We start from the raw sequence: 20,406 nt of genomic DNA, 5'->3' as shown, positions 1-20,406 counted from the left end.
TGTTCTTTCACTTTCTTAATAGCAAGGCACTACATTGCTTCTCGTCTGCGCCCCCTTTCCCAGTTACATTACAAGCAGGTGGGAGGAAGGGATCCCTTGAGGAATTTGTCCATGGCATCTACTGGGAAAACTTCCTCTTGGGCATTGCTGTATGGTTAGAGCTGGAGACAAGCGATCTCAAACTATGATTTCTTCTTAAACCTCAGGACAGAATGAACTGCCCTAAGATGAAGGGGAGCAATGAAGAAAGACAGTTTTAGTGCCAGAAACAGATAAGTCTCTTCACAGAATTTTAATCTCCCTGTGCTTACTGGGAAGGCAAGCAAGGTTCAGCTCTCTGCTCATGTTGTGTGAATCACAGTGTCAGTAAAGGGAATTCTAGAGCAAAGTAATTTAAGGAGGATGTGCTGGGAGAAGTAAAAGAATATTCTGTTTCAAATGCAAAAAAAAAAATCTAAGATTGATATTTAAAGTGGTACTTGGTGCTTTCAAGATGTTAAGAATACAGTTTGATGGATAATAATGCTGCTTTTGAATTAAATTGACTTGGAAAAAGAGCTTTATTGAATAAACAGCACTCAAATAACTAGCAGAAATTACATCACTTTTCTGTCTTAATTTTTTCAGTTTAAGACTGTCAGAGTATCTCTGACACTATTCAGAACAACACAGTGTTAATAGCCAGGGCTAGGAGGGGTAAAAATGTATCTTCAAAGCAAAAGTTGATGACAGAGCCTCCTCTGTCTCCAGTGTGGGAACAAAACCTGTAGCTCAGGTACAGCGGCTACTTAGGAACTTCTTTTGGGAATTGAAAGTAAAATTCAACAGTAGATTTTTTAAATCCCTAGATCCTTCTTTGTAGGGCGAAGAAAATACCTTGTTCTACCTCGTTTTCCTTTTCCTTCACAGAAAAGGACACTATGGATGTGTGGTGCAACGGTCAAAAGATGGAAACAGCGGTATGTGATCCTTTCCAAAAGGCTCTTCCCAGGCTCTGAATATGTAACCAAAGCTTGGCAGAATAAGCCCCAGAGGGGCACATTATCTCCCTTTACAAAGAGGCTGAGCAGCCAGGACGCTCCTGGTCTGCTCCAAATGACCTTCACTGAATTTTGTAATAGGCAGTATTTCAGTGCTTGTTTAAAGATAAATTTCTTTACCCTTTTTAGACAACAAAAGGAATTTGATTCAGCTGTGCACAGTTTTTAGGGAGAAAACTTTCTGGGGATTGGGGAGGATTTGAGTTTGATGCAGAGTGTAGAGCCACTGCATGCAAACCTGCTTTAATAGTTGTCACTGAAAGTTGAACACATGTAATCTGTTATGACTTATGTTTTTTTTCCATCTAGAAATGTTCCTAATAGTTAGGGCTTAAGAGCCTCATTGGAGCAAGTAAAATCTTTTATCTTGATCACATCTGCATTAGTTTTTAGAGCAGGGTGACAGCTAGGTGGTTTAATCTGTTTAGTGTCTTTCTGCTTATGATGGCTCTCAATATGCACACAAGATAGGCTTCCCCATCCTTGAAAGGATGTGCTTTCTCACTAGGGGGTGTCAAAGTTGTTACTGCTGCTACAAGGAAGTCCCTGGATGAGTACAAATAGTAAAATCAACAGTTCTGCTATACCTGAGAGTAGGATGAAAAGATTCACCAAATGTTTGCTTAGTAATCAGTGGAAGAAACCTCTCTCAGTAAATCAGGACTTCTGCTCCTGATGGCTCAGCCTTTTCTATAATGTACTGAAAGCACTCAGAGCTGTCTTTGCAAGCTGTGAGTGCAGGTTTGGTGCCAAACTGTGCTTCCATTAGAGCAGCACAGAGATTGTTCTGCTGTCACAAACATCATGACAAAAACACAGCCATGCTGGCAAAATCTGTAACAGTAAGTTACAGAACTGCAGCAGGACATGTATCCAAGATACACAATTGTTGTACTCGATTCAGGGATCTGCTGTAGAAGGCATCCTAAATACTTCACCTTTCACTGCCACTTGAGCATAGGTTTGTGTGGCACCTACTGGCTATGCAGCACAACTCGGCAGGATGCTGCCTTTTCTGGTTTTGTTTACTGACATGAATCAGTAATATTGATTCACAAACTCCAACTTTACCATTTCTGATTGTGTGAAATTTTCATCATCATCTGATCCTCGCAAGTCTTTAACTGGGCACCTTGACAGAGCCCTGCCTGAGATTCAGCAGCTTTGCTCAGCTTTTGGGCAGTATTTGTCACGGGTACCTGAAGCTCCTGTAACTGTGGGAACTGCAAGTGATATTGACATTGATGCACTCAACCTTTTCATTTATTAAAATATCACATCTTTTTTTTCTTGTCTCCTTTCTCCCAGGGTGAATTTGTGGAAGATGGGACTGAAACTCACTTCACTGTTGCTGATCACAGCTGTTACATTAAAGCTGTCAGTAGTGGAAAACGAAAGGAAGGAATTATTCATACCCTTATTGTGGACAACAGAGAAATCCCAGAGGCTGTGGAATAGCCTCTGGTTAACTGATTATGGTAGGACTAAGATCAAGAATTTTCAATTACTGTGGTAATTATTTTAATATGTACTACTTGGTACATCTAGTTTGTGCTGGGTTATTTTCTAGTTTCTGTACAGAGAATTATTCTTTTTGGGGACCAGATGAAAATAATTATGTATACCTCTTACATCACCAGTTTTTAAAAAAGCTATATATATCTAGAATATATAGCATATCACTCCGTGTGGAGAACACTGGTGAAACAGAAATTATACATCAGGAAAAAATCAAGCTATAATAAAATGGAAGATAAACATTCAATTACACTGAATCCTTAACTGTACGTGTATGTGAAAGGAAGAGAAAGCCTGTACTGGGCACAGGAATAAGATGTTAAAAGCTTTCTCTAGAATTATTTTTTTCTATTAAACTGACTACAGACCTTTTCACATGCAGTTAAGGGAAGTGACAAAGTTAATGAAAAGTTAATAATGAAATACATAGTTACCAATATTTGTGTCACAGTGTTAAATTAATACTGAGTTATGAAAGCTGTTCTTTATTCCCACTAGGAGCAAGATGTTACATTGTGCCAAAAATAACATTCCTTTAGATGTTCTGAAAACTGATGCTGTAGTTCAGAAACTCTTTACTGAGACTTTTCTAAAATGAAAAGAGAAGGAAAAAAAAATTCCTGCCATGAAACCCCTTTAAAAATTATATCTCTTGAAGCATGCTGACATAAGACCTTACCTTTGTTCAGTGATAACAAATCTTAAATCTACAACTATGTGTTTTCATAGCAGTAATGTGTAAATCAAGAAATATGAGGAAAAAGGGAACTGAAATGGAAAACAATTGATCAGTTTAATAGAATAGTTAAAATAGGAATAGACTAATTCTGTTTTCAGAATTGCAGCATAATTTCTAAGAGCAACCTTTGGATTTCTTGAGAACAAGCTCTTGTGTTAGAGACTCACTACAAAACTACCCTTTGTAAGAGCAAGCATAGCTAAATCTTAAAAATAATTTTTAAAAACCTCAAAATATGAATGTATAATCTAAAAGTTTCTTTTGTAATGGTTCAAAAAATTTCCACTTGTAACCTCAGAATTAAAGTTTTATAACTTAATTTCTTTTGGACTTGTGAGTTGTTCCTAGCACTACAACTACTAGTTCGGGAGTTGCAGGTGCAGTACAAGCATCCTGGAAATCCATTAACAAATTATTTCGAAAAGTTTTATTAAATGCTAATTTCATCTGTGTTTTAGAGATCAGACTGCTCCCCATCAGCAGGCTTTACTAGAGGAAGTTTCCATGTATCCAAGTGCTGGACTGAATCCCCTTTTACACTGGAATTACTGTAACAGCTCCCGAGCTTTTCTGTGTATTTGCTTCAGGTCACTACAGAAGCAATGTGGGGATACCTGGCTACAAGGCTGACAATGTAATCTTTAAAAGATGTTGGTAAAGGTAGATTAATTGAAAAATAATTTCAAGCTGTAGCTTGAACCAGTTCTTCTACTATTTTGTAGCCTTTCAAAGAGATGGAATGCTGCTGAGAAATCTGAAGCTTATGTACAGTACAAATCACATTCTTAAGACTATAGAAAAATACAAGTTTACAGATAGTGACATTCATACTTTTTATTTTGACTATGTGTATCAACAGTGCTTGAAGTAACTAATAAAAACTGTACAGCAACCATTGTATGAAGTCATGAAGTATTGTCTCAGGTTTGTTAAAACTGTATATAATAGCACGTCCCTAAGTAGAAAACAGCTCTCATCTACTACATTCTCCTACCTTAAGTCAAAAGAAAACTTGACTCAAAAGGCACAACCAAGATTTCTTGTGTTTCCCTGACATCTGCAATATCTCAGATTAAGAAAATGCAGTGGAAGAATGACAGCCTACACAAACATCAAGCATATAGTCATAAGCTGAGATCACTTTAAGGAATTAGGTAAATGACCAGGTATGTTAAATGTTAATGCTAAATGTTATACTGTATTTTTGGATGCTTTCCCCTCTGCATCCAGTCACAGGCAAATTTGTCCTAATCTCCTTATTAACTTACTCTTTTGTTCATTAATATTTCAGAGTGCTTTTCAGCATCCTCTTAAATTTAAGCACTAGACTTTGCTTTCAGAGGGTCTCCACCATAGCTACAGTTCTGCTTTATTTCCACTGAGGATCCTGCTTGTTTCCTCCAGGAGCTACATACCTCTCAGTCACTGGGGAACAAGTCAGCAAATACCGTGGAAGGGCTGCAAAGCCATTGAAAATGACAAAGATCTCAGGACTATACAAATTATCCACTAAACTGTCGAATAATGTAAGGGTATTCTTGTCCATTACTGGTGGCATAATACAAGATGGGCGGCCTGTAGTGTATGAGCCAGTTACTACATCAGCCTCAAACACGTACATTTTAGAATCCATTTCCCATGTAGCTTTAGCCTTGGTCAGGTTCCTCGGGTTCTTTGTAAAGTAGATGCCAGCTCCATATTTTTGTTCTGGAAAGAGAAAGAAAAATTTTCAGAAAACAAAGCATTTAGCAGTTGGTTCCTTCAGGGTGGTAATGCCAAGAGATTGCTGTTTGGTTCAGGGTTATAAGTGATGTGACTGCTCAGTGCCTGCCATCCTTCTGGAAGTTAATTTGCATGGAGTGGCTTGCCCTGACATCTCACTGAAATCACGAGCAATGACAGCTGATGGCCATTCCAATTAACTGTTACTCCAGTGATAACTGTTCAGATTTATCTGTTAATCAGATTAAATCATCTTCTAAAGATGATTTAATAGAATTTATAAAAGAATTTATATAGAAAAGAATTTATATAAAATAAATAAATGATTCACACTTCAGTCATCATGTATGAGGGACTGATAAACAACAAAGGCAGCAAGACCTTAATAATGCAAACTACAAAGCAAAGCTTTGAGATGTATATGAAAAATGTCACATGAAGTTCTGTTACAGTATCAAATGGAAAAGTGCAAAGAAATTAGATCATCATATTATTGCTTTTAAAAGTAGGAATGTGCCATGTACATTGCACAAAGAAAGGCTAAACTCCACTTTTTGAACAGTTTATTGCCTGAAATCCCATTCTGCAATTCACATGCAAAATATCACACACTTCACCTACTTGCAGGATGAGGCTACTAAATGCTTATTCTTTCCCTCCTAGTGTACTTTACTCTGAATGGCAGCCCAAGCAATGAGAATATCTGCTGTCTCTAACCACACTTGATCTGAGCAGAGGCCTCAGAAGCCCCTTCCAGCCTCAGTGTTCTGTGATACCCTTGAACAAGCTGCTGAATGCATGTCTGCAGCAGCTACATAAGGTCATCCTTTACAGTGATGCAACAAAATGAAACTTGGACATGGAATTATGTGGATACTAATAATTCTGTCCAGTGTTTGGGCTAGGCTTGAATTCAGGCTTGTCTTCGTAGAGCCTTGCTGGCTCTACAGTATCAGGAAGGGAAACCTTACTGTATATAATAAAGTAAGTTCACACAAATATAAATACACGTAAGAAAGAGTTCTTGTTTAGGAATGCCATTTTTTCTAATTTTAACCTGACTTTAGTAGTCAGTCACTGTCCATTTTGATTAAAGATGCCAAAGCAAGTTACTACCTTTTGGTGGAGAATACATCCTGTGAAATCCAGTTTGGCAAACTGAGGAACAGAAGTCAGCAGGAACATCCTGGTACAACCTGTTAGTTGTTTTGGAGCTACCATCTACATTTTTTTTCATTTGTTGGAATGCAGCAGATAGAACTGGATTATGTACCTTTTCAATCTGTAACATAAATAACAGCGCTGCATAAGCAAATGGAGATCAATTATGAAATCCATAAGTGCTTTCATTCAGACTCTGTTCTTCAATGCAAGAACCTTTGCTTTAGCCTATATGCATTGACCACATAGTGGACAGAGTACCTGAAGCGTGCAAGTGATCCAAAGAAAAGAACCATACCACTATCCCATGCCTCCCATTGAAATCACTGGGAATATTTCCTGGTGTACTGACTTCCAGTACTTGAGTTGTGCTGAAGAGATTGAGTACACCTCCTGTTCAATAAAGTAGTGATACTCAAGTATGATTCCAGCTTTAACACATAATCAGATCAGAACTCTGGCAAATTCAGGTGGTAATTTTTGGTGTCAAGCTCACAAAAAGAAAACAGACACTGAAATAGTGTCCTGGAATATTGTACTTAATTTAGCCTACCAATCTTGTATTTCTCTAGTCTTATAAAGGAGCATTTGAAGCATGAAGTGTGAGGGAGAACATACAGTACAATTAAAAAGACTTCTCAGAATTTAATCATTTTTTAAGTGATTATTTGTATTATGTTTAAAATACTTTTCATTAGGATTAAAGACTGGATCTGTTTTAAGGATGAAGTTGATCTGATCTTAATTTTTAAAAGCAATGCATTGAAATAGTTCATCTGAATTTTTTAAGCTTACTTATTACTTACTTATACTTATGTTATTTTTTAACAATAAATATGTTAGTTCAAATATATGAGCTGAGATTCAGTTTTTCCATGAGTATCCTCTTTACCCTGAGAATACGAAGTCCAGCTTTTTCAAACTCTTTCTGTCTGTCTTTAAACTCCTGGAGGTGACATTCTACCAGTGAAATGTGGATGTCTCCTTCTGAAAGCTGGTCTGCTTCTGGTAGGCCTGGATATGAATAAGGGAGCAAAATTTTCATATATCATAATGTCTGAAGCAAAGGTAAGGGAGGCAGATCCACTACTTTAGTTGGTGGTTTAGTTAAGAACAAAGAATGTTAGGTATTCTCTGAAGTAATGACAGAGGCTAATATTGAGAGGGACTAGTATATATATATAAATATATATAAATGTATTCTATTTTTCTGCATTTATTATAAAGAAACCAGGGAGAGAAGAAACCAAAGAAAAGCAATTTATGTTCTCCATTGCACCTCGCCACAGCTGAGCTTTCATATAGAGGTGTCTATATTGAATGACTATCCAAACATGAATTAAAATTGATCACTCAGTAGCTTTGTGTAATGCCACTAGTTTTATCAATTGTTCATGACAGCCAAGAACTCTGCAGAACAAGTCCACTGCTGAGCCCTGCAACAGTGGTCCAGCTGTAGCCAGCAAGAGCTCAGCAAAAGCATGTGTTAATTAAGTGCAAATTTTGTAAATCTCCAGTGGCCAGGCTTTAAATTGAAGGCATCCTGGAGGGAGCTCCACTACAGCTGCATATACATCATGGCCAGCCCCTGTATAAGCTGTGCCCTACTGGGAATACTGCCAGGTGAGTTACCACAGCTAACAAATGGTCTTCCAAGGGCCCACATGACAAAAGTACAGGGATATCAGTAATTAAAACAATACTCAGTATTGTGTGTGTGAACTGAATGTCTGTCTGTCCACTCTCAGCAATACAGAGATATACATTGCTTCACACTGGACCTTGTGTAGGCACTTATTTACTTAATTAATGTTTAGGCACTATTTACTTTACATACACATTGAGTAGAGCAGTTTCTCTTTCTCAGCTGTAGTCTTCTCTTGCATACGAAGCAGTAATTCTTCAGTTGCAAGCACCACATCAATCAAAACATCAGGAGGCCCCTGCAATTTCAGTACTGCTTGTCCATCTCTCACTTCTTCTGACACAGATACACTAGAAGGTTGCTTGAGAGAGAGTTCTGCAAACTCCTCTTTACCAAGGCAAAAAATGTAGTTGTTTTCAATAACAGCATGGCGACCTCCCTGAATTTGCACTACATTTTGGAGCCATGATTCTGCTGCTCCCAGTGCTGTGGGTGTGCTCCCTCTAAGTTCAATCACGGGTTCACTGCTTGCAGTCTCTTTTGCAGTCTGACTGCCTGACTCTGTACCTGAAAGATATTTTTTTTTAATACAAGTGCATTGGAAGAGTGAGGAGCTTCCAAGGGCTGACACAAATTCCTAATTGTAACCCCAGCTGTGCAAGAAACACATGGTATGCTCAAAAAAGAGATTAGGTACAATGAGGTAAGGTTTCCAGGATACACACACACATATGGAGAACTTACCTGCCTTTCACAGATTTCCAGCAAGTTAGGCAATGACAATGGGTTTTAAGTCTTAAAAGGGATTGCACAGTTCCACTTCCATAAATATAAAAATACAAAGTGCTCACGAGTTTTTGCTTCCTCCCCTCCCCAAGACACATGTAAATACTAAGTTCCCTATTTTAAAGGAAGGTGATTACAGATTCTCAGATTAGAAGTACTCACATTCACTGGAAATGCCCCTTCTGTCCATTACTTACTCAAAGGATCACTTCTGTTTTCCAGTTTGTATTTTGCTGAGTACAATTTTCTCAGGACAACCTTGAAAGATAAAAGTTTAGGAGCAGTTTGCAATCTCTTATCAAATATGCAATTAATCTTTTCAAAACTCTGTTAGACAAGCAGTTTACACCCCCGCCCCTCATTCTGGAATTGTTAACACTGGCATTAGTCAGCTTTTCCCAAAATGTTATTCCTGACAGTATCAAACGCATTCCTGTTCTTCTGCATCTCCTAAGGTAACACATTTTACACACTGAGTGTCACCTTTACCAACTCCATGTGCTTGTGGCATTATCTCATGCAATCACATAAGATAAAGATGTTCATTACTTGCAGTTTAATGCTGATGCATCCTTACTCAGTTTTAAAATCCAGACTAGTCTCCTGCCAGTCTACTTGAAATCCTTCTATTATGTTAGCTTATATAATCTGTTGATAGTGTTTTGCCTTAGGAGCTCCATAAAAAACCCCAAAACTGACTGAAAATATTTCCTGAGGAGGAATGTTTGTTCCTTAATAAGCTAAGAGTAGACTGTTTCTTATACATTCACTGACAGACATGAGAATTTTAAAGTTCTCTCCCCTTTATATCAGACTACAGGCTGAAGACTTCTAGTTTAGTGAAAGTAAGTATTTGCAAAGATTGAGTATCTGTTAATGAGAGTAACAGTTTCATAAAGAGACCCGCTGCTCACAGTTGTTGTTAGGTACAGAATAGACGATCTTAATTTTTAGTCATCTATGAAAATATTTTTACAGTTTTGTGTTTTCCTTATGAGTACTTAACAACAAATTTGTTACCTCATAGGCATCAGCGTCATCTGGGCAAATGACAAACTGCACTTCTCTCTTCTTTGTAGGATGTTCCCTGGCAAAATTTAAAACTGCTTCAATCATGGTCTCTGCCACGATGTCAACAGGCAGCACTGGTGACCATTTAACTGGAAAAGAAACTGAGGGAGATGAGGGTTCCTGAAAATGACCCAGACATCTTTTCACTGCATCCTTCAATTCCTGCAGGAAAAACAAAACCTTTCAGTCCTCACATCACCCAACATGAAAATCCATTAAAATCCGAAATAAGTGATCATCACCTCACACTGTAACACCGGATGCTGGCATTTCAATGTCACGTACAGTACAAATGTAGGGGGCAGCTCACGCCTTTTGGTTACTAAGGGGTCCTTAAAAAGTGTTGGATATTTAAGATGCTGCTTAAGTTCCTTCTGAAAAGCTGGACCCTCTTTTTCTAGCAGTCGTCTTGATGATTGAGAGGAAGGCTCACCGTTTGCATTCAGGGGGTTAACAATGGCTGTATTCTGCAAGGAAAGAGTGCAAAATCCAGTGTACTTCAAACTGACTATTTGCAAGCTTTGCTATTATAGACAGCATTTTTTCTAAGCACAATTCCTGTACAAAGGCCTGACTGCCACAGATCAGCTGCTTGAATTTTCCTTCAATTTAAGTAATGCGTTATTTAAAGGCAAGGTGCACATCTGTGTAAGTTACTTTCTGCTGTGTCAGTGTTTGCTGAATAATTCCAGTAATGCAGTTATGAGAACATAAATTATAGGAAAAAAAGCAAAGCAGAAAGTAAGAGAATACTTCTATGGAGTGCAGGATAAAGTGTGAATTCCTACATAATAAGAAGATAAACCTTAACATAGAGATGTATTATTAAATCATTCAATCTTTAGGTGCTTCCTATTATAACAGCATGTATACAAAAATGAATTAAAAACATTCTAAAGTTCAATATCCATTTAGACAAAAAACAACTCCTTGCTACTATGATTTAATTGCTATTTGTAAATTCTCATCAAACTGAGAAGAAAACCATTTAGTGGACTGATACAAAATGTGTTCTGAACTCTTGGGCTCCAAATCCTGTGAAGACTTGGAGGAAACACCATATTCCACAAACTACAGGACAGACTTACCTTCAGATTTTCAGCGTGTTGTTTTATGATGCGCAAGCGCATGTTCCCACATTTGAGGTGAGCTGGAAACTGACTCGCTGAAGCTGAGACCATGTCCTCAAGTACTGAACTGGTATCACCCAGGAACTTTTCACAGGCCTTCTTTATTTCTGCAACTGTAGACTCTTCAATGTTCACCAGGCGGATTTCCCTGAGACAGCTTGGTGGACTTGCCTCAACAAATTCCCTTACAGCCATTACAATCACTTGAGAACACAAGTCAACTGGGAAGGCATAGATACCTGAACTCACTGCTGGGATAGCCACAGACTGTAAAGCTTTCAATGGAGCACTAACATATCGCAGAACATTCCAAATAGCTTCCCGAAGTAGGTAACAACATCTATCCTTTTCATAAGGATTCCACTTTGGACCAACTACATGAATAATTTCCTTACAAGGAAGCTTCCCTCCACCTGTCACTGCTATATTGCCAACTTCGACTTTCCCATTTATTTGAATAAAAAGCTCGCTTTGCTCTTTTATTTCTGGCCCTCCAGTTTTTACAAGGGCAAGAGCAAGACCTCCTCCATGATCAAGATACTCATTGGCTGCGTTCACCACAGCATCGACCTTGTGTCTTGTGAGATCATCCTTATAAACACAAATGTCAATGCCCAACCTTACTTTTTTCCTGTATACTTCAACAGTGCTTTTTTTTGCTTTTCTGAAGGCCAACGTACAAGCAAACTTCTTGGAAACAAGGTAATTTAGACAGTTGTCTCTTCTCTTAAGAGCTTCATAGGCATCTTTACTGATGGGGATCATCAAATTGACCTCATCCATTACCATGCTTGACCCTAGGATACAGAATATAAAGTGAAATAGAAGTTATTACTATCAAAACATTTATTTTTTAATCTAGAAGTGTGGTTTATAGCTCTCAATTTTATCCTACTGTCATTGCTAAACAATATTTTTTAATACACTCTAATCTTTACTCTCCCCTTTTCAGAGGTTTAGAAAACCCAAGAAGGTTCATTTAACTGTGCCACAAAGATCTTATACTGAGTTTTGATTCTGTGATTCTCATTTGGTTTGCACTTAAAGCCCACTAGTAAGTTCCTTCTTTGTATGGAAATCTATATTAATTCAGAAAGGATTTTTAACCACTTTTTTTTAAGGAACAATTTTTACATTATTACTACGGCTATACAGCCCTCTCCTGGCAGATGTCAGCAGTACTAAAATGAAGTAGTTATGTTAATTAGTTTGAATCAATGTCTGTGAGTTTCGTAGAACTTTCCTCCAGGCTATGCTACCTGCTTGTAAAAAGTCTGACGTTTTGCATTTATACATGCCGACTCATCAAAACACTTCTGAGCTCTTGCGTTTAAAAGAGAAATGAAGGCAAGGCCTGTTGAAGTAATTAATTATAATGCTGATTCATAACTGTATCTATTTCACATTAATTATGACTTTCAGGTTTCTTTTGACTTTTGTTTTCCAGCTTGGTGGCAGTTTTCGACTTACATACAAGTACACACTTCGCAGATGGCCAAGCTAAATGAGAGGCTTACCTAAAGCGGGCTCCTCTCCGAAGAAAGCTGAAAGGAAACTCTTGTAATAAAAAGAGAGAAAAGGGAAAAGAGAAAGTAAATGTTACAAGCAACAAAGTACGTGGGCTGTCTTCCTACAGGAGAGATTCTGTTGCAAATCAAACCGGCAGCATCAACTTTTCAAACATCCGTACCAAGTTTTCTGGTTTGTGAAATGCTGCTGGGAGCCGCGGGAGCTCTGTAGGCGAAGTTGCCCACAGCTTCCTCTGGCTCGGGCGAGCTGGCAGGAGGGAGAGGCCGGGCAGAGCCACTCCCGAGCGCCAGGCCGGAGCACGGGACTGTTCTGTTCCCCTCAATCCCGCCGGGAGTCTCCGCCGCACCCGCAGCCCCCGAGGCTGCTGCCGCCGCCCCTGCCCCCCAGCCCCGCTCCGCTACCTGCAAGCCCCCCATGAGCCGGCTCGAGGCGGATCCTCAGCGCTCGGAGCTGAAGCGCGGTCCGGGGCGGTGAGTCGCGGCCGGAGCGGGAAACGAAAGCGAAAGCGGGCGGCGGAGCGGGAACGAAAGCGAAAGCGGGCGGCGGAGCGGGATCATGGCGGCGGCGCCGCTGCTGGTGCGGCTCAGCCCGGCGCCCGCCGCCGGAGAGAAGGTGAACCTCAAACTCCAGTCGTACTTCCAGTCGGGAAAGCGGTCGGGGGGCGGCGAGTGCAACGTGCGCGCCGGCCCCAAGCCCGGCACCTACTGGGTAGAGTTCTTTAAGGAGCAAGGTACGGGCCTGGCGGGACGGGGTGGCGGCTGTGAGGGGGCTGGAAATGGCCGCCGAGGCACCGCTGGGAGTCCCTGGGCAGGCGGCTCTAGGGCCGCTGGTAGCTACCACGTTTTCAGGTCGCTTTATCAGCCTTACGTGCCTTTGTCCAAATTCAGAGGGGATCTCATTAGTGCATAAAAATATCTCCAAGGCGTGCCAGATTCGGTGGTAGCCAGCGACAGGACAAGGAGCAGAGGGCATAAACTAAAACACAAGAAGTTTCACCTTAACATGAGGAAGAATTTCTTTATATCTAGGGTGGCAGAGCAGTGGAATAGGCTACTCAGGAAGGTCGTGGAGTCTCGGTCTCTGGAGACATTCCAGGTGACCCTGCCTTGGCACTGGGATTGGGCGGGATGATCTCCAGAGGTTCCTTCCACCCATAACAGTTCTGTGATTCTGTCATTCTGAAATTACCACAGACAGGAAGAGTGTGGAGTCCCGCACGAAACACACCTTGGAACTGGCTGGAAAATGCGTGGAGATAGTCATCCTGCGGAGAGAAGGGGACCCGGGCCAGAGCCGGGTGACAGCACAGGCTTCTGCCAGCTCCAGCGACATCGCTGCCAGCCCTGCCCTGCCCCAGCAGGAGCAGCAGGACAACGGTGGCCATGGGGCCACAGCAAAGGAAGACCTTACCAAAAAGGTACATCTGGAAGAGCAGTGTCACAACCTGCCCTGCTTGCAGTTCCATGAGTCCTTTATGTTGTACCTCAATATTTCGTGGCAAAAAAATGTCAGTTATGTGATCTTAGTCAATAAAATGGGGGCAAGGAGTGACATTTGAGTGCCGGACCAGAGATCAATCTACACATGTTTACAGGCAGCGTGTTTTCCAGCCTGATTCTGGCATGTGCCAACCACTATTCCCCAAAGCAGCACTCTGGCAGGTTTCATAGAGTAGCATGCACCAAGAGTGCTCCTCAATGGTAGAAGAATTGTATGAGATTTGGATCTTTTCCACAGACCTCTAACACTTTCAACATGGTTTGCACCTTGAGGCAACTCTAATTATCTCTATTCCTTACCTCAGCATTAAAAAAGTCTACTGTGATGTGATGTAGCACTGCAAACGTGATTTCAGACACTTTGAACTAAAAGTTACACAGAAAAGATCAGCTGTGTTTAGGAACATGGGATAGGGCTACATGGTCTACATGGTCTGGATGTGGCTCTACCAAGACACTGATATCTGGCTCAGAGAGTTTTATTCTGTTTTTCGTCGTAACATAGATGTAGCTTTTGAGGTATAGCATGTACTAATGTAGTGTTTACCTGGCATCTATACTGCAAATTTCCCTATCCTTCTGTCTGTGTAAAGTAAAGAAGTGAACAAGTTCGTTATTATTTTTCAGAATCTTCTTTTCTGCCCTAACTCTTCGAGTTATTAAAGCATGACTTTTGGGAAAGTTTTAAAGAAAGATAACAAGGGAAAAGTGGAAAGTCTGATATTAATAAGAACAATGAAATATAACTTATAGGTCGTGTTAAAACCTGTTGTATCTATGTAACCTGACTCTAAGGGGCAGATTCTTTTGGGGATCCTTGGCAGAATAACGATAGCACTAAGATATAGTTAAAATTAAAGCTTTTTGCTTTTTAAAAAGGGCTTTATCATTAGCGTAGCGTAGAGTTAATGATCAGAATACCACAGGATTTCTACAAGCAGAATCAGTGTAGGATAGTTTTATAAGTAGTGTAAGCACTATGTTTGGTAGCACAGCTTAGCTTATGGTTTCTAGTCACCTGGACCCTCTGCAAATCATGTCAAATCTTAATACTTGGGTTGCTGTATTGATAGAACAATCACAATCTAGGCTTGAAAACACATAAAAGCTTATGTGTCATCCAGTCATTCCTCAAAGGAAGTGGAGAGCAGTGGGGGGTCTCCCTGGCCACCAGGGGACCCATGGGTTTCACTGTCCAGCCACAGCTGTGGTCCAAATTCCCAGTTAGGACTTGTGACTGGTTGATCTTGTAGGCAGTGCCATTAAATCTGCCTGCTCTGTGGTGGGGTCAACAGCACCTGGTTGGCAGGGTACCTGGGACCTTCAAGGCCAGTAAGGAGAGCACCTAAGTCAGCATGGTGCCCAGAAACCTTGAGGATGGTAGGGAGGGAGAGAAAAAATCTGTTTGCTTTGTCTACTTGGTCTGTAGGACTTTTAGGGCCTGGTAACGATGGGAAAAGGGCCTAACACATAATGAGCTCAGCCACAGAAGTTGCCTGCCTTTAGTTATGCTAACCCTGTTGTCAGAGATCGGGAGCACAGAGTGCACAGTCTCAGCCTAAGTAGCAGAGTTACTGTCTTTCCTCCTGCATTGCTGGTGATATTAAGACATTTCGTTTTTGCTGCTGACTTAGAAACAGATTGTGTTATTTGCCTGTTTGTACTGTTAGTAGACATGACATAAAATAAATACTGTGTGCAAACTTGTTTGTCATAATCTGGCACTATTGGGATGGACAGAGCTTCTCCTTGCTGAAAATACAGAAGTAGCAAGCAGAGAACCTTAGAGAAAACTAATGTATTTTTGTCTTTTCTTCAGATATTTCTTACAGTATCTGCTACTTTGAATACCAGTATGTTCACTGAAGACCAAAGGGAGAAAATTACCATTATGTGTCCAAACTTAAAGAGAGAAGGAAACCCTGGCATGGATGGCTCTGAGAAATTGACAGGAGATTTTACAGATATTGAAAAAGCTTATCACTACTTTGAGGATATCCTTGCAGGCAAAGACCCAAACCATGATTTTTCACATTCTGAATGTAAGAATGGTTTGAAAGATGAAAATGGCCTGAATAGTGAAGAAATGAATGAGTTTACAGTTGTGACAGCTCTCTATGAGTATTTTAGTCATACCCGCAAAGAAGAAATCGAAGAACTATACAAAAGGTTTGGAGCATGTCTAAGAATTAAAGGTCATGACGAGGATAACACATTTATATACATCTCTTCTGATGAAAGTCCTGCATTGTTACAAAAAGCTAGTGATTTTTTTATCAAAACTTTTCAGGAAACTACAAAAGATCTGACACAGGAAAAAGTTCCCATAACAAACAGTTACAGATTAAAAGAGACAATAATGAAATTAAATGGAAGGTTTAGAAATCTTCTTGTTAAAGAGGAAGGGAATCAGTTGCTACTCCGTGGTCCAGGGAGTGAGGTTTTAGCTGCCCGAAAATTTCTAGCAGAGGAAGGTGAGAACAACCAAGCTGAAAAGAATATGAAAATATTGTCTGAATGGTACAAACACAGGAATGGAATTGAAGTAGATGCTTCTGTATTTAAATTGTTGGAAACCGTGTTAAGCACAGAAATTGAAAACATAAATCACAAATTTGATACATTGGTAGAAATAAAAGAGGATTCATATGGCCAGAAGGTCATAATATTTAGGCCTAAACCCAAAACTTCTGATATGTCATCACATGCTACTGAAAGTTTCATCAATGCATATCAGAGTGCTTCTGCAATGTTAAAAAAAAAAATCATCAGCATGAAGCTTTCAGAAGATCAGAAGAAAATTTTAAATAAGCTACTTAATGCTAAGAAATTTGAGGATTTTAATGTAAAACTTCAGAAGAATGAAGATAAGTTAATCATAAGTGGTTTACCAGACCATCTTTATTCTGCTGAAAAGTACATGAAGGGCCTTCTTAACATTGAAGACTCAACACAAACTAAAAATAGGGCACCACTGTCCTCTAGTATCAGCTCTCAAGAAGCTACAGGAGCATCTAAGAAGTCCGGTGTTAGGCAAAAGAATAATCTTTCTTCTGAAGGAAAAACTCAGGCAAAGACAGAAGAAAACGAAGAAGATAAGTGTCCAATTTGCATGGACAGAATTAAAAATAAAGAAACACTAGAGAAGTGCAAACATGCATTTTGCAAAACTTGCATTGACAGAGCCATGACTTATAAACAAGCTTGTCCTGTTTGTAATTCTGTCTGTGGAGTCATGACAGGAAACCAACCAGAGGGAACAATGTCAACTGAAACATTCAGTTTCTCTCTTCCTGGTTATCCCAATTGTGGCACTATTCAAATTAACTATGATATGAAGGGTGGTGTCCAAACTGTAAGTATACTTAAATATTTCTTGAAGATATTTTTCCCACAACAAATTATAAATATAAAATATTGAATATAAAATTATCTATTTTCCCATTATTTTTATGCATATTCAGGCAAGATATTTCTTTGTTTTGTACATATCTGCAAATGTTTAATTCAATATTTTCGGGTGCAATTAAGTAAGTACAGTAGGAATGAAATGGTCAGATGGTCAGCCTCCATTTTATATGCATCAGGGCACAGGTACCTGTCTTTAATTTGTATATTGGGAATAACTGAACTGAAATGTATGCAGTAATATCATATAAGCAAAGTTTTGCAAGTATAATGAGCATTTCTGGGGCATTCTCTTTGCTGTGGACACCAATGGACAAAAATAAATAGTGGGCTGGCTTGGTGAGAGCTTTCCAGGTGAGAAATTTCCTTATGTTACGTGCTTGGATTCGTGACAGGGACTGAGAATGTGGTAAATTAAAAAGTCACAGGTGCAGCACCATGCATTTGGGAGAGAAAAAAGGGAGAAACAAAAATAACAATGGATGCATGAGTGATAACAAGAAAGTGTGAATGAAATTTGTGTGAAAGAAAGTATTTAGAGAGAAAAAATCTCAGAATCAGTTATCAGTCATGCTATGTCCTTCTGATTGATTTATGATATACAATGTGGTTTTGTTTTGTTTTTCTACAAAACAGAGCAGCCATCCAAACCCAGGGCTGTATTATAGGCCAGCTCGCCGAACAGCATATTTACCTGACAATAAAGAGGGACGAGAAATTCTGCAGCTCCTCAAAAGGGCCTTTAAGCAAAAATTGATTTTCACAGTGGGGCAGTCACGTACTACTGGTGCACAAAGTGTTATCACGTGGAACGATATTCACCACAAAACTTCTATGACCGGAGGACCTACCCAGTAAGTAGACTTCTCCTTGTGCAATACTGTTGTTCCTCAGATGTGTCAGGAAGGCTGCCTTGAATATATTCCACATTTAGAGCTTTCAGATTTTGTCACTAACAGACAAACTAGAGTGATTCTGTAATGCCCTATGGATCCAGACATTAATCACCTTCCCCTGTTTGGACAGTTGGAACAAGGATGAGCTTAGTGTTCTGCTGCCCCTCAGGCTACTCATTCACCAGTGAGTTTGTAAAGCACTTAATAACTGTTTTGATTAGAACCTATGGGAGAACAAGCTCTTGATGGCATCTAAGGTTGGACTCCTGATCTGTGCTTCTCATGTTACCTGCTGGTCTGCACCAGGAGGTGCTGGTCCATTATGATCCCGGTAAAGATGGCACTCAGACTTTCTAAAACATGATTTGAAATTCTACTTAACAGAGCTAACAGCAGGAAGTGAGATTGTAGTACAAATATGGTCATGCCCTTTTAGATGCTAGGAACCATGAGTTGTGGAGCACCTAGTGCGTCAGAGCACAGGACACAGTGCCAGCCCCATCCATAAAAAAGGTTATCCCATTTTGGCTGTTCAAGCTGTCAGAGGATTTTCTGAATAGATGACAGCCCTATCCAGTATTTCTTGAGGACTTGTTGCATTTAAATGAAAGGAGCAATCACCAGTACTGAGTGTGAGCTGCAAGCAGTAGAGACAAGAGGGAGTCTTGGACCTTCCAAGCTTGATGCAGGCTCTAAGCGGTGGGTGGTGTCCTGCAAGCCCTAAAGGCTTGTGTCCTTGTGTTCTTGTGTCCAGATCCTCCTAACTGGGCTAGGATCATTAAAAGAGCAAAAAGTATCAGTTTTACTTTATCCTCCACTCTGCAAATTCTCTCTTGTTTATCACTTGCTTCATTTGCATTTGTAGTGTTGCACTACTTCAAGTCCAGAGGTGGCATTATGTTTCTAATTTGAATGCTCACTTGGGTATGCTTCAGGTCTGATTTTCTTTTTAAAAAGATATATACGCAAACACCCTATCATTTTGCAGTGAGATCCCAGGCAGCTTTGAAAATCAAGTTCTTCTTGTCAATTTGGACAACAAAATGTAGTCTCTCCTTAAGTTTGTAGCTCCTTAAGTTTGTAGCTTTATGCTGTCTGTATCACTTCTGTGACTGGCAATATGGGTCTGTTTTTTCCTCTCTAGGGCAAGAACTGCATAAAATTCATAAAGAGATTTCTATAGAGATTTTGATGAGATAGTTCTCTAGAATTGTCAAGTGCTTCATTGCAGAAATAGCCCAAACAATTCTTCTCTTCTTCTCCTAGGTTTGGTTACCCGGATTCTTCTTATCTGCAGCGTGTTCGATCAGAATTGAAAGCAAAAGGAATTGAATAAGGAAATCTATCAACTCTCAACTTTTAAGTATAATGACTGACCATACAGCAGTTAATGTATTGTTCAAGCTCTGAGGGAAGTTACTTTGTTTAACTGATTTAAATGATTTGTTTAAATTGTTTCTATTTCATAGTTAGCTGAGAAGTAATCTTTTCTCATCAAACAATGTATGTTCTTTTCACAAATCATTTACTTCCCTATATATGTAGCCTTTACAGAATTTGGTTCTTTTGAATACAGTATCAGTACTGTTTGCACTTTGTAGATCTTGCTTTACTGGCAAATCTGATCTGCACTTTCCCCCACAAGTCTCCAGTCTGCTTTACAAAACCTTTAAATCCACTACTGGCTTTTATTAGCTGAAACACTTCTCCTAGCTTTGCGTTATGATATCTGTCAGCACGGCTAGAATCATGTAACCCATCTAATGGAAAATGTTTATGCAGCTATGACAGTGTTAGCTATGATAAGGCTATGGACTTTTGCTTCTTTTCATGGTAGAAATGGCCTTAGTGATTTGGGTTTTGCACGTGAAATTAGCCATGGATCATGTACAAGTGGGTACATGGATGCTACTGTATTTTTAGCTCTGCGAAGTGCTGAATGCTGAGAGCTGCGTTCGACCAAACAGGAAGTAACAGTGTCTGTGGCCATATCTGATAGTGGGCTCCTGGTTCTGTGCCTGCCATTGGGCTTAAACTTAAATACAACTTTAATTTTTTTTCATTTTCTCAACTGTAAAGCTGTATTCTTTCAATTGCATCCAATATAGGTTTAAATTGTATCATAAAACTACTCTGCAGTGCATAAATAACCTGCTAATTACCTGTGTGGTGGTATGTCACACACATAGACATCATTTTTAGTGACTTGAACCATTTCTCTAAGGCTACTGAGCACAACTAATAAAGAAAATAGAAAAATA

At 39.7% G+C, this 20,406-nt stretch overlaps 3 protein-coding genes and 1 long non-coding RNA gene across 6 annotated transcripts in view; 3 read left to right on the top strand and 1 right to left on the bottom strand.

Annotated features, from left to right (window-relative positions):
* FAIM (Fas apoptotic inhibitory molecule) overlaps positions 1 to 4,201 on the top strand; it is a 7,609-nt gene extending 3,408 nt beyond the window's left edge. For all 3 annotated transcript variants that reach the window (XM_014871812.2, XM_088168345.1, XM_014871813.2), the window contains 2 exons: positions 910 to 959; positions 2,349 to 4,201. In XM_014871812.2, the coding sequence (XP_014727298.1) occupies positions 910 to 959; positions 2,349 to 2,498 (200 nt within the window). In that variant the 3' untranslated portion in view covers positions 2,499 to 4,201. The remainder of the gene's footprint in view (positions 1 to 909; positions 960 to 2,348) is intronic.
* On the bottom strand, positions 4,117 to 12,895 carry PARP9 (poly(ADP-ribose) polymerase family member 9). Its single transcript, XM_014871811.2, has 10 exons — positions 12,744 to 12,895; positions 12,330 to 12,369; positions 10,771 to 11,609; positions 9,925 to 10,149; positions 9,632 to 9,844; positions 8,809 to 8,869; positions 8,018 to 8,392; positions 7,073 to 7,194; positions 6,136 to 6,301; positions 4,117 to 5,004 (listed from the first exon to the last, which is right to left on the bottom strand). Exons 1-10 carry the CDS (start codon positions 12,756 to 12,758, stop codon positions 4,667 to 4,669), a joined length of 2,394 nt encoding a protein of 797 aa, XP_014727297.2. The 5' UTR covers positions 12,759 to 12,895; the 3' UTR covers positions 4,117 to 4,666.
* Positions 11,375 to 12,425, top strand: LOC148223231 (uncharacterized). The gene is made up of 2 exons (XR_015804912.1): positions 11,375 to 11,514; positions 12,260 to 12,425. It is a non-coding gene; the product is annotated as an uncharacterized LOC148223231 (long non-coding RNA).
* On the top strand, positions 12,890 to 20,406 carry DTX3L (deltex E3 ubiquitin ligase 3L). The gene is made up of 5 exons (XM_014871808.2): positions 12,890 to 13,072; positions 13,536 to 13,759; positions 15,661 to 17,196; positions 17,886 to 18,103; positions 19,412 to 20,406. Exons 1-5 carry the CDS (start codon positions 12,898 to 12,900, stop codon positions 19,479 to 19,481), a joined length of 2,223 nt encoding a protein of 740 aa, XP_014727294.2. The 5' UTR covers positions 12,890 to 12,897; the 3' UTR covers positions 19,482 to 20,406.

This window comes from Sturnus vulgaris, chromosome 7 (genome assembly GCF_052056855.1).
Source record: "Sturnus vulgaris isolate bStuVul1 chromosome 7, bStuVul1.hap1, whole genome shotgun sequence".
Taxonomy (NCBI): Eukaryota; Metazoa; Chordata; class Aves; order Passeriformes; family Sturnidae; genus Sturnus; species Sturnus vulgaris.
The sequence above is the reverse complement of the archived record's forward strand: the minus strand, read 5'-3'. Positions and strand labels throughout refer to the sequence as shown.